Here is a 13,880-nt window from a genome sequence, read left to right on the forward strand (position 1 = left end):
CAGGGCTTGGGCCGAGCCCGCTGCTCCCGTGTCCCCCGCGTGTCCCCTCAGGGCCGGGTGTGGGCAGGGCTTGGGCCGAGCCCGCTGCTCCGGTGCCAGCCGGGTGTCCCCTCAGGGCCGGGTGTGGGCAGGGCTTGGGCCGAGCCCACTGCTCCGGTGCCGGCCGGGTGTCCCCTCAGGGCCGGGTGTGGGCAGGGCTTGGGCCGAGCCCACTGCTCCGGTGCCAGCCGGGTGTCCCCTCAGGAGCGGGCTCTGCGCGCTGGGGTCAGGCCCCGGTGACAGCGGCTGATCAGGACGCTGATCTGCAGTGCAAATGAAGGCTCGGCCTCCTGTTGCTATGACGATTGATTTCAGACGTCGCAGTGGAGAGACGGGGGGATAAAGAGCTCAAAAAGTAGGAACTGCGAGGGGTTCAGCTGGTGGTGTTGGCTGTGGTGCTGAAGGCTTCTCGTGGTGCCCACAGGCCCAAGTGGGTCACTCCTCATGCAAGGCTGGCTTGGAAAAAAGTAATGAAACTCCACGTTATAGATCTCCAAAAATGGCTGCTCCGAATGCATGCATTTCATGCACTGAAGTTAATTTTATGCAGGCAGAGTACATGATAGATGTTTTGAGAGAGAAGGCTCTGTTCAGATTAGAGTTTTGGCCAGCTACCTTTTGTATTAGAAGGATAGCATTTGGAGAAATATATTAAGTATTTCAGTAAGTCTTCTTGCTGTATGGGGACAAATTCATAAGGAAAATTCATAAACAAATTCATAAACAAAGAAAACAAAAAAAAAAGGGAAAAAATTCCAAATGAGGAAGCAATCTAGTCTGTTCATGTTGCTTCTTTGGAGATTTATCCTACTAAAGGAGATGTATGTTACTTAATGAAACTGCATTTAATAAGAGGCCTCGGATTAACATCTGAAAGACTAATTGTCATTTTTCCAGTGCAGTATAATACTGCCTACTTCTTTATCACTCTCATAGATAAAAGAATAATTAATACTTGAATTGGTTTTAAAATCAAGGTATTTGTTTCAGAGAAATTCCAGCTTTATCAGTGGCATTACATTTATCCTTTGCACAGCTGCTTTCTGTTAGAATACAATTACCACACTATGAGGGCCCTTGTGAATAAAATAAGAGCAACATTGTAATTGGCTTACATTCATTCTCCATATCTTGTTTTATCTTGTTATCTATATCATGTTTTCTTGTTGGAAAAAAAATACTATAACAATGGTGGTGTTTTGTTTTGAAAAAATTACTGATGCAGGGGTGTAGGAGATCCTTACCTGAAAAGGCTATGTCTCTTGCTTGGTTTATTGCACTTCAGGACCCCTGTTTCTATAGACTTCTTGTTTATCTGTGAAATTTTTTTCCTTCTGAGAATGTAATCACTCTTAAGTAAGAAAAATGGTGTTACAAAAACCCTCTGAAGGTCCATGAAAATACAGTTATAAAAATCTCATCTAAAGATACTTTAGTTGTGTCCTATCTTGAAATAATTCAAATATGTAAGCAAATAATAAATTTTCAGAAATAACATTTCTGAAAATTGAAATGTACCTGCATTTTTTAAATGCTTCCTAGTTGGTCTCTGAACCTTGATGGTATTTATCCTAGAACTGGGCTTGATGTACTTGATCAGTTCTCTTGGACATCTGTTCTTTGATGGTTACCACAGAGCATAGCTTCTTTCTTTCTCTGTTTTTTCCACTTCTGTGTTAATGTTCAGGACTTGTCTACACAAGATACCAGGGAAAATTGATGCAAATGAGCTACATGCAGGAATTTAAAGAGGGCAGCTTAAGTCCTATCAAGTCCCTGTGTGCACTATCCCATTCATAATTAAAGTGGTCTCCAGTGAATTCAGTTTAACTCACTTTGAAGGCAAGATGAGCCAAACCAAATTAAGGCCAGCATTTTATTCACAAATGAAAGTGTTTGCAAAGGAATTTAATGGATATAGACAACTCCAATTAAATTAATGGGGTTCATTTTCCTGAGTTCCATTGTGTAGATAAAACCTTAATAATAATGTCTGATTTGAGCTTTTACTTTTCGTCTTTTTTGGTCTTCTCCTTTTGTTCCAAAACTCTGATATTTTAGACTGGAGAAGGTAGATAGTCTTCACCAAATGCTGTCTTGTAATTTTACTGTGTTTTGAGAGTCCACATTTTAACATATAAATGCCCCACTTTGCCATCAGGTCATCAGTAACCTTTTCTTTAGGTAATTGCCATCGATTTGGCTTCTTCTACTAATGCCTTTTAATCCAGTTAGCAGAAAAAATACCATCTCCACTTTCTTAAGTAGCCTGCATTAACTACCACTTCCCTTCAAACTGCTGTTCTCCTAAACAAATCTTCTCTACTGAATTTGATTGTTTAATTATAGATTTCTGCTTAATAGTCTAACCTAATAAAGAGTGGTTTAATTTCATAAGGTTGTTACAATTGTGGAATTATGGCATTTCCCATCAATTGTAGCCTGTCAGAAAGAATTACTTTCAAAACCTCAAACTGTGCACAAAGAGGGTCTTTCTGCCCTCCCAGCCAGTCAAGCAGCAGGAACATTGCACCTGGGAGTTGGCTGCACCTCTGTGCATTGCCAGAGCAGCTGAGTGCCAGCAGCAATGTTCAACAGGCCCTGAGCCCTGTCACACTACAGGGACATAAAAAGAGCCTGGGGAAACTGGTTTAATGCAATTGCTGGGTGTCTCTCCATTGATTTCCCAGAGCACCAAGACTCTGCCTCTTAGTGATGGTGCTTATTTCATCCTTTCTTTGAAAATTAGGAAAGTGAAAAGTCTTAGTTGCAGCTTAGTCATTCTGTCTTCCTGAGGCTTTGTCCACTCTGTGCTGTTTTCTCTTTGTTCCTCACTTTGGTTTCGTCAGCTGTGTCTGTTCTGGATGCGTGGGATGGGATTTGTTTTAACATGGTTGCTTTTGCTTCATTAGTTATCCCTGTGCATCTCTTTAAGATTCTTTAGAGAAAAAACCCTTCATATCATTTAACTGGGTGAAGCTGTTTGCTTTTGAAGAAGTCAAATTTAGATTCAGGTGAAGACTGTTCACTTCCAAGTATGGCTCAGCTTTGAGAGAAAAGTACTTGAAGGAGAAGAAAAGATCAAATATAACTGAGATTGTACTAAATTGATTTCAAGTCCTATTAGCCCATCTTAACATTTCAAATTAATCAGTATCTCCTCTTTAAATACTTTAAAAATTATTTTTCTTATAAAACAAATTATCCGATTTCACTGCTTCTTGTATTTGCGCTGTATAAATAAGAAATTTTTTAGGGAAGAAGTTTGGCCAGAAAGTGAGTGAAAACCAAGGTCTTCCTGTGTTTTGATGGCCAAGATGTGTGAATATCCATTCAGTTCCAAGTGACGGTTGTGTGTCGTGTGTGACACATTTGAAATGAAAACTGCAGGTGTCTGTGTGTGTCTGTAGTGTTACCCACAAGAGGAGTGGTGTGAGGTGAATGATTGTGTTAGATCTGCTCTGTGTGTGTATTTAAAGTGTAAGTTGTATTAATGTTTTGCCAAGCCATTGAGAGCAAAGGTGGTGCTGATGGTGAGGAGAGACCAAATCCATCTGGGGAGAAGTGGGTCTGAGAGCCACCTGCCTTCTGAGTCACTGCCTCCTTTAGAATTTATAATTTATTTTCTCTTTTGCTTACTTTTTACACTTCCATCTCGGTGGCTTTTCACAGTAGTTTTCTGGCAGAGATAATATTTTTAAGACTTTCTTCTGTTGGGTTTTTAAATCTAAGTTCTAGAGGACTGAGCAAACAACTTCCATAGGGAAGAAACCAGTGTTAGTTCAAATGCATGCAGAGAGGATCCTGCCAACTCTGCTCTTTGCTTCCAGAGTGTAGACTCTGTGGTAATTCTGAGGTGATGCTGACATCATAAATGCAGAGATTGGTGTTATTCTTTGCACTAAGAAGGATGTCTTTTTTTACTGTTGAAAATACTGAAGTAATGCTGATTCTGAGACAACTCATGAATTGGCTTCTCCAAGCTGATATACACTTCAGCTCCCCAAACTTATGAGCACTCCAGCCCCCACGCAGTGACTGTACTTGAGGGCCCAGCTGGTGCATTTTAAATTAACACTCATTATACTACTGAGTCACTTCTGGTGGTGGTCTGAAATGCACCAATGCTTTGTATCATCTCTGGCAGGTTCCTTTAGTTTGATCCATATGTTTCCATCCTGCTGGCTAAGATTAATTCTATTATTTCATGTAGTCACTAAAAAATTAGTTGTGTTCAGTTTCTGGTGATCTTTTTGTACAGATTAGTGCTGTTGAGTACAGTGCATCTACGTATGAGTGTTTGTTAAAAATAAAAGTAGCATTTTTGTCCTGCATTTGCTTTGGAACAGATTCAGTTGAGATAGAGCTTAGATGTCAAATTTGGCCATAATCCATTAAGGTAGTTCTCTTTCCAAAATATCTGCATTTCCTTTTTAACTAGTCTCCTCAATATTTTCAGCTTTCCTTCTGTTACTACACTTTCATTAGGATTACCCTTTAGAGCTCTTGCACAGACGTGATCCACTGCAGTTTCTGGTCCTTCACTGGACTCACTCCAGTATGTCCATGTCATTCTTGTGTGGTAGATCCAGAAAGGGACATAAAACTCCCGATGAGTCTCGCAAGGACTGAATAGAGAGGAAAAGATCACCTCCCCTGCTATCCTCATGTGGCCCAAACATAATGATAGACTTGTATAAATAGTATAAAAGATGTGAAGCATGCAGGTGGTACAGTGTAGAGGCCAAAAGAGTGTGAAGTGGGTAGAATTATCAACAGGGTAATCTACCTTTGTCCTGAAAAACATGGAATTGGTATCCAGGAGCGCAGGTCTGACGAGGAGCTGTGAGGCAGCTCCAGTTGTTTAGCCTGGAGAAAAAGGGGCTGAGGGGCATCTTATTGCTCTGGCCTGAAAGAAGGCTGTGGTGAGATAGGTGTCACTCTTCTCCCAGGCAACAGTGACAGGATAAGAGCACTGGGCTTTAAGGTGCTCCAGGGGAGGTTCTGATTGGACATCAGGAGGAATTTCTTGACGAAAATTGGAATGGGCTGCTCGGGAAGGTGGTGGAGTCACAGTCCCTGGAGTTGTTTAAGACTGGACATGGTGCTTACTGCCATGGTCTAGCTGATAAAGTGGTGGCAGGTCATGGGTTGGATTTGATCATCTCAGAGCTCTTTTCAAGCCTTATTGATTCTGTGATCTTAAAAGTATCTTCCAACTGTAACAATTCTATGATTCATGATTTTATATCCCACAAATGTTTAGTTTGTTGGACTAAGTTGGGTTTAGTGGCCAGTCCCCATGGATGAGGCTGAGAAGGACCCCACTGTCCTGAGGCAGAAGGTAAATGTTTTTGCATTGTAGCAGGGATATGTACTTGCATAAAAAGGTAGTGTCTAAGAAAGCAAAGGCATTCCATTTTTCAGGCTAAGTGTAACAAGGTAATTACATATGAAGTAGGAAAGGACTGTTTCATGTGGGGGACAGTGAAATTAATTTAATTCCAATTTCCTTCACAGTTTATTTCCCTGTAGCTGTGGTGCAAGCAAGAGCCAACCAACATCATCTGCTGCCAGTAGAAAATCTCCATGCCAGACCTTACCTTTGGCATGAGGTAAAGTTGCAACTGAGGCTGTGAGGAGGAATCAACAGGAAAAATCCAATTCATGCTCAAAGGTAAACTTTGGCCAATGAATAACAAGCATGAGAGTAAAACATATGCTTTTCCTTACCTTGTCTATTGTTTAATTTCCTCCTGTTTTCTTTGCTTTGCAGCATTTCAGCAGCAATGCAGGCAGGGTTGAAGTATGGAAATATGCTTAGGATGACTGTGCTTTAAATTCCAGCTGTTTTAATAGCTTGCCTAGCATGAACTCCTCTTGTGGTGACTGCTTTAATTTCTATTTTATGTTTGTAAAGAGCATTGCCTAGAAGGAGGAGATTTCTGTTTTCAGGAATGAAAAGAAGATGCAAAATGCAGTAGAGCAGATATTTTTTTTGTTGGCCATGGATTTGGCAGGAAAAATTCCCATGCCAGACGTTGTCACATTTCACTTGGGGCAAAACATGATCTGCTTCTTAACAGGTCCCTGGGTGATTGTGCCACCAGGAGAGCATCCTAGTAAGATTGTCCCCCACAGACTGCAGTAAAAATTGTTCAGCAGCTACAGAATTGGTCACCAGTGAAAGGAAATAAAACAAATAAACCTCATAAATTACTGTAATATCAGCTACTATGAACACTGGTTTAGCCACAGTTCTAGAAAAGAAAAGAAGAAAATTAACTCCATCCCAGCCAGACCCAGCACAGCAGAGAATCTATAAATTACAGGAGCTGTACTGGCAAGGCAAATATATGAACAAATCCTAAGCCCTGCTTTGTGTGTTAGTATTAGTATTAACCTTGCTAAACCTCAGTTCATGAGCAGTGACAATGATCTAGTGATTGTGCTTTTAATAAACCAATCTTATGTTTAGCTGAATTGGAGTCAAGCTGCAAAGCTATTTATAAGCTCACATAAGAAAAATCAATAAAAACATGAAATATTAGGATAGAGAAAACCTTCCCATGTGAGTGACCAGCATCTCTGGTCAGAGGCAGAGATGGATGACAAATGCTGTTTATTTTAATATGCTGCAAGCTTTTTTAATAGTCTTGTTTAGGGAATAGAGGAGAAATGTGGTTTATGTCACCTGGGAATATATTCTAAACCATGTTTCTTTTTCTCCTTGGCAGATGGAGACCTTTTAGCCAGCCAGTGAGTCCAACTGCTGCTGCACATCTGGCAGCACCTCTGAATGATCACATGACTCTTGATATGGATGCAGTCCTGTCAGACTTTGTTCGGTCCACAGGGGCAGAACCAGGTCTGGCAAGAGACTTACTAGAAGGTAAACTTTTTGGACCCAACCATTTCCTGTGTTCACTGCTTGCTTAAACCAAGAACCAGTCATAACAAGCAGCTCTGGTCTAAGGAAACTGATATTTCTTGGTATTTTTACAAAGTCAACTCTTGTAATGAGCTGACCATAGATTATACTAAGGCAGGTGTTCTTAACAAAATTCTTAAATTAAAGCTTCCTAGTATTAGATTGCTATGTTTTAAGTTACTAAGAGTCAAGTGTTTATGTGCCAGTGAGAGAAGGGAGGAGGCCAGGAGAGAAGGGAGGAGACTTTAGCTGAATTTTCATATTCAGCTGCCTGAAAGTAGTTGTACAAGTTTCTCAGGTCACAGTATTTAGTTGAAGTTTAGTCTAAAAGGGATTTACTGTACAGTGATAGAGACACCAGAGGTATTTTTAGGTCCCAGTGGTTAATAGTCATACCTGAACTTCACAGCATGGGAGCCAAGTGGCTAGGCTGAAAAACAACTAAGAAGCTGTATCAGAAAAAATAACTGTCTATTTACTCATTTTGTTGTAGTTGTTTTAGGTTTATAGGCTTAAAAGTGGAAAGACACCATTGGTATTTGAGAGCATTTCATAATAGTTGGGTTTGTTAATTTCTTTTGATGTTCCATACTGAACTTGCTGCCTGAGAGATTTGGGGGTTGCTTTTTTAATCTTAATGTGCTCTAAGAAATTCAGTGAAATCAAAGTAACTGAACAGCTACAGCAGATGTGAAAATGTACCTCATGTTATATATCTCCTTTTTGCAAGAGCTGCTTCACTTTATGTATGCTGAAAGTTTTTAATTTTGTGGTAAGTTCTTCCTTTACTCTGGGCTTTTCAGTAATAAGACATGATAGTTTATTAACACAGAGATGCACACAATTCTGCAGCATTTCCCAAGTCATCTGTTACATGAAATAAAACCTTGGAATGCCTAGCAAGGAATATTAGCATAGGCTTGCTATATTTAAGAGTTTTGTCTGTTTTGTCTGACTGATTTGATCAATGTGTCATTCTCGCCTAGAGTCTGTCTTAGTCTGATGGTCTTTTAGAAAAAGAACATGAGAAGATTTTTCTCAGCTATGTCAGGACAGATTGTCAGATATTGTGCTGATAGAGCATTGCCAAAATTTCAAAGGGTTCCTACATATCAGAGGTCTTTCAGAAGAGAGTTACTTGCCTTTTTTTCCTTTCTATAAAGAGCTTTCAAATAAATATAGAATAGAGTTTCTCGGTGTTGTACTTCTCATTTCTGTAGATGAATAGATTTACATTGAACATACTAACAAAGAAATAAGAAATAAACAATCTAATTATTCTGACAGGCTAATAGACATATGCATCTGCCCCAAATCATTTCCTCCTACACAGGAATTTCTCAAAGTAAAAGGGATTGTTGCTGGCTCTGAACAAGATGTGCTCAGACAACCATTTCAGCACTTGTGGCTACATTTGGTGTAACAGCTTCTAACACTGGGCATATCTTGTGCTGGGAGGCAGTAATTTGATGGAGTGGTTTCTCCATTTGTTTAAAAAAGACACGACAGGGACTGCTGCCCTCACAGCATTTTGACTATCACAGTGTGTCAGTTCTCTGTGAGTAGCACTGAAACCCATGGAGTAGCTTCTTAACAATAACATAAAAAATATTCAGAAGAGCAACCCACCCCACACCCCTGTGATGCCAATGTCTTGTACCTGGCCTTGGAATGATGTTTGTTACAATCAAACTTCAAAAACAGGTGTGCACAAATATTTCCCAAAATTTTCAAGGTTTGGTTGTTCATAGCCCTAAAAATGATGTTCATAGTGAACTTGGAGCCAAAAAAAGGCTTGTGTAGAGCCTCATTTCCATGGAATCATAAGTTTTGGTCGGATCTTCTATGACCCAGTAGCCCTTTGCTCTTTCCAACCCACTCAAAAATTCTATTTTTATAACTTGATCAGACTGAATTTTCGCAGTGTGCTCCTATGGAGTAACATTTCTTTTTCAGAGCCAATGCTGTTTCTCTTGTTCATCCCTGGGGAAAATTTCTTTTAATTTCACTATCCTGTAGGTAATCAAGGATACCAGTTTCTGCTTCCTTATCCAATTATTTTAACATATTAATTGTTTTACTTTGGTTATGTCCTGCTACATCCACAGCACAGTTGTGCATAGTATGTGTTGTTCATTCCGGCAGCAAGTGGGTGAGTTAAACACACACTGACTGTTGTGCAAATAGCTATAAAATCTATATATTGCATATAGATTTTCTACATTGCCAGAAGCTGTCCTAAATGTTGGCTCACTTGATGTTTCTATACTCTGCCTGTCCTGCTGGTAAAATCCCTGCAGTTTTCTTCTGCTGAGCTTTATATTGAGCACAGCTGCTTGTCTCTATCTCAGAAAATATTCTGCTTGTTGTGCTTGACATGAATCTTTCAGAAAGTGTCCATTCTACTTTTGAAATGAAGAGCCAAAGAGATTTTAAAAAATAATAGTTATATAACATTTTCATGGCTGGTATCTGGTATAAAAGTCTAATATTGGACTTCCATATTTATTAAGCTGCTTACAGCTATTTCAAATTAATTATAAATTAATATTCATACATTTCAATTACGTATCATTAGCTGTACCAATACTGTGTTAGTGGATTATACACACATGCTAAACGATTTGTTCCTTAGAAATGTCATTTTCTAGCTTTGCTTTCATTTTTGGATGATTACTTACTGAGTCTTTCATGTTTCGTTTCCCATCTCTGAGATGTTGTTTGCCAGTTCCTGAGGTTTTTACCTTATTTATGTGCTCTCAAGAACTGAAAGCATTCTTGTGTATGTGAGGTGATGAAGAGTAGAAAATATATTTTTTGAACCTTCACTGGATCTGCCTTTTCAGCCTTTCATTCTCAGCCTTTGCTGCTTTCTATAAAAACAGCCTTAAAAAAAAGCCCTCACTTGAGTAGTTAATATTGACAGAGAAATTTGAGAATAAATGTGACCCAGGTGACAGAAACAACAATCTCAGCAAAGCAGTTTGAAAAGCAGCCTATGCTGGCAGCCATGTGTATCCCTGCTTTGAGCAGGAGTGAATTCAGGAATGGATCAGCCTCATGTCACAGGGAAACAGGAAATCAGCTGCAAGACTCTCCAGATGTCACCTCTGTGTGTGCAAGGCACCTTCTAGTCACTGGGAAAACTCCTTTGGCTCATTCAGCTTTTGGAATGTTCTTAAGCATAAACTGAGAGCTCTGCATGGTGGAGAATTGATTTCTTTTCAGCTGTGTGAGCTCCAACTTCCCCGTTAATAAGGAAGGTCCAGGAATAAGGAGGGCACATCTCTTTCCCTCCTGGATAGTCTGGGCTGGCATCTTGATTCTCTCACACATAGAGTAACAGTAATGCTGGTGTGTTTATGTATAATCTACTTAAAATGTGGCCTAAGGCAGAAAGAAAATCATTACAGAAAATAGTTTAATCGTTAAAAGAAGTTGTACTGTATATGGTTCACAGTGTCAAGGCTGTAGGTGTGGATGAACTTGGAGGTCACTGATAAATCAGGAGAAAGCAGCTCAGTTTTCAGGGAGCTGCAGGTGTGCAGGCAGTGTCCCCTTGAATAGAGGGGGAAGGCATAGGATGACATTCTTTAAAATGCCAACAGTGTAGGCAGTCATCAGGCACTGGAGGATTTGTGAAATAATAATACAAACTGATTCAAAAATAATATATTTAACTGAAAAGTTGCCCTTTGTATAAATGGTTTCATTTATTTATATAAATGATGTGGCATTTCACCATTATATAAAAATAACTGCTGTCTATTTGCAGCTTCAAACAGCACTTAATTGAGGGATATATAGCTGGACATGAACTCAGGAACTGGGAAATTAGCTTTCCAGTAATGAAATGTGAGGAGGAAAGGTGACTGACCCCATGGAACAAGACAGAACCGCAGTACAGAGGCATCTCCTCAAAGAACAATGTATACAAGCAGAATTCAAAGAAAAGCATGTAATTTATAGAGAGGGAGAGAGACATTTACAGTGCTGTCATGTGATTGAGTGTACAAAACTAACTCCCCAAAAATAGTCTCTTATTCTTCTCTCCCTCAGATGGTTCCTTTTTTTAGTTCTCTTGTGGAAGGCTTGGCAATGGGAAGAGGAAGCTGTGCTGCTACCAATGTCTCGTTAAACAGTGAGCAAAACTGTCATTTCCAGCTGCCTGTTCAGTTTGGAGTGACACTTTGCATTCTAGCAGAAAACGGCATGTGTTAACAAAATGGCCTTGCTGTATTATTTTCCTTTGAGAACATGGACCAAAATTAAATCTTGTTTTAAAACACATGGTCTAATTTTATCCTAATTTTGTGTATTAGTTTTTCAGAAGGAAAAAGAGCTGATCTGAAGTTCTTCTTACCTTTTGCCTCTATTTCATGCCAAACAGGAAGAAGTGCCTGCATTTGAACTGAACTTGAGGATTGTTTTATTAGCAGTTGGTTTGTAAGAGCAGACTTCTTTGCATTAGCCTAGGGTGTTTCTCTATTGCCTTCAAGTTGCACTTACAGGTGCATTTCATAGATACTTTCTTGATGCTCAGTGCCCTCCTCAGATGATTCTTCTCTAACTGAAAGTGAACTTGTTGCCCACTCAGTTGATGTTGTCCCATAATGGCTGTATCCCATTGGGTCCATTGGTCCTGTTTCACTCCAGGCAGCGTTTCCTGTCCCTTTGAACCTTTCCTCTGCTGAAGTCCTATATATGTTCTGTATAGACATTTCTCTGTCTATACGTGTTGTTGCTGCAAGTTGCCTTTCATTGTGGTTCTTACTGTTTAGATCTTTCCTAGTTCCACATCTCAAATTGCATCCTTTCCAGCATTTTATTTATCATTAAATCAGGAATTTCAGTGGCCTTTCAAATGTTCTTTTAACATATTGGAGTAGGTGGATATTTGAAAGCTTGGAGGGGGGGAGGGAACTGTGTGATAGTTGCACGTTTGCTTTTCTTACTAATTGATGATAAAATCCTCTTGGTTTTCATTATACCTGATTTAAGAAGTGAAAGACAACAGATTTATTAACTAAAATTATACTAAGTTATAATGTTTTAGCCAAAATAGTACAAAGCAAAAAACCACAAAGACTAAATAATATCATGTTGCTCTGGAGTTACAGCGCTGGAGAATGCCCTTGTGACACCCCCACCTGGAGTGCTGCATCCAGCTTTGCTCCCCCAGTGGACCTCTCAGGACATGTCCAGAAGAGGCCATGACGATGCTCAGAGGACTGGAGCACCTTTGCTATGACAGTAGCTTGAGCTGTTGGAGAATAGAAGGCCCTGGGAAGGCCTTGGGGTACCTTCCAATACCTAAAAGGGCTTCAAGAGAGCTGGAGAGGGGCTTTTGACAAGAGCACAAGTGATAACACAAGGGAATGGCTTCAAACTAAAGAGGACAGGGTTAGATTAGATATTGGGAAGAAACTCTTCCCTGTGAGGGTGGTGAGGCCCTGGCACAGGTTGTCCAGACAAGCTATGGCTGCCTCATCCCTGGAAGTGTCCAAGGCCAGGTTGGACAGGGCTTGGAGCAGCCCTGTGGAAGGTGTCCCTGCCCATGGCAGAGGGTTGGCATGAAATGATGTTTGAGATCTCTTCCAACCTAAACCATTCTTAGAGTCTATGATTTTATCAATGCTTCTAAGGTTAATCCTAGTTATGCTGTTCTTTAGCACTTTGTTTATTAACCCTCTGCTCTAGTTTGAGGGTAAATGGCTACTTAGATCATGTATTGTTTTATCTAAATCTCTGTTTTTTCTTCAGGCTCATGATGCCTCCTGTTGTTATTCAAGGAGCCATTTTTTAGGGCAGAAACTTCATAGTGTAGCTGTGGTTTTTTTTTAATATCCCTTTTATGTAGGTGTCTGCTGTCTCTGACACTAAAACATCAGAACCAGCCTTCAGCCACAGTGTAGCTCTGATTCCTTACTCAGCTGCACTGTTTTTTCTTTTTTCTCTTTTTTCTTTTTTCTTTTTTCTTTTTTCTTTTTTCTTTTTTCTTTTTTCTTGTTTCTTGTTTCTTGTTTCTTTTTCTTTTTTCTTTTTTCTCTTTTCTTTTTTCATTTTTTTCTTTTTTCTTTTTTTTCTTCTTTTTCCTTTTTTTCCTTTTTTCTTTTTTTTTTTCTTTTTTCCCTCTTTATTTCTTTTTCTTTTTCTTTTTTTTTTCTTTTTCTTTTTTTTTTTTTTTTTTTTGGTGTGTGTGTGTTTTGTTGTTTTTCCTCCAAACAAGAAGGACTTGGTTTCAAAGCAGAGACCTTTGAGTGTTGCTAAATTGCACACCTGCTGACTCACGTAGCACATGTAGCTGTTCAGGAAGCAATTGCTCACTAAGAGTGTTCTTTCTGTTCAGTCAGTGAGTTCTTTTGGTTTCAGCACCCTGATAATGATTTCACTTCCTGTGTTTTCTAACCATCTTTGTGCTCCTCCAGCTTTTTTGCTACCTGACGTTCTCTGGCCATTTGAAGCTGGAAGCCTTTCCTGCAAACCTACTATGTTGGTGCTGGTTTGGAGCAATCAAATTGTTACTGATCCAGAGCTGCCAGTGGCTTATCTGATACGATTGTGTGCACTGAAATAACGTTGTTATGCCTCTGAAATGCCTTTTTAAATACAATAATATGTCATATAAACAAAGAAGCAGTCAGTGAACGGGGTGCATCAGATAAGTAACAGTGAAATGAAAATAGCAGGCAATCTAAAAAATAGCCTTGTGTTGTTTTTGTCTGTGAAATTGCAACACAAGCTTTTACTTTACTTAAATTAATTGATGAAATTATGAAAAATAAATTAATTGCCTGTTACTTGTCCTTCATGCATAACCTCTGTGCAGGTAGGAAAGACTGGCCCTTTCTGTTGGATGCCTGTGCAGGAGATGGCAAAGAAAATGAGAGATGTGACAGAGAAGGGAGTT

General features: G+C 39.6%; 1 protein-coding gene across 4 annotated transcripts in view; it reads left to right on the forward strand.

Annotated features, from left to right (window-relative positions):
* Nucleotides 1–13,880, forward strand: part of OTUD7A (OTU deubiquitinase 7A) — a 42,670-nt gene that overhangs the window by 433 nt on the left and 28,357 nt on the right. For 2 of the 4 annotated variants that reach the window (XM_053988279.1, XM_053988282.1), the window contains exons 1-3: nucleotides 170–394; nucleotides 5,560–5,716; nucleotides 6,777–6,931. In XM_053988279.1, coding sequence (XP_053844254.1) covers nucleotides 6,847–6,931 — 85 coding nt within the window. In that variant the 5' untranslated portion in view covers nucleotides 170–394; nucleotides 5,560–5,716; nucleotides 6,777–6,846. The other 2 variants (XM_053988281.1, XM_053988280.1) reach the window with 2 other exon arrangements.

Source organism: Vidua macroura, chromosome 12 (assembly GCF_024509145.1).
Source record: "Vidua macroura isolate BioBank_ID:100142 chromosome 12, ASM2450914v1, whole genome shotgun sequence".
Lineage (NCBI taxonomy): Eukaryota > Metazoa > Chordata > Aves > Passeriformes > Viduidae > Vidua > Vidua macroura.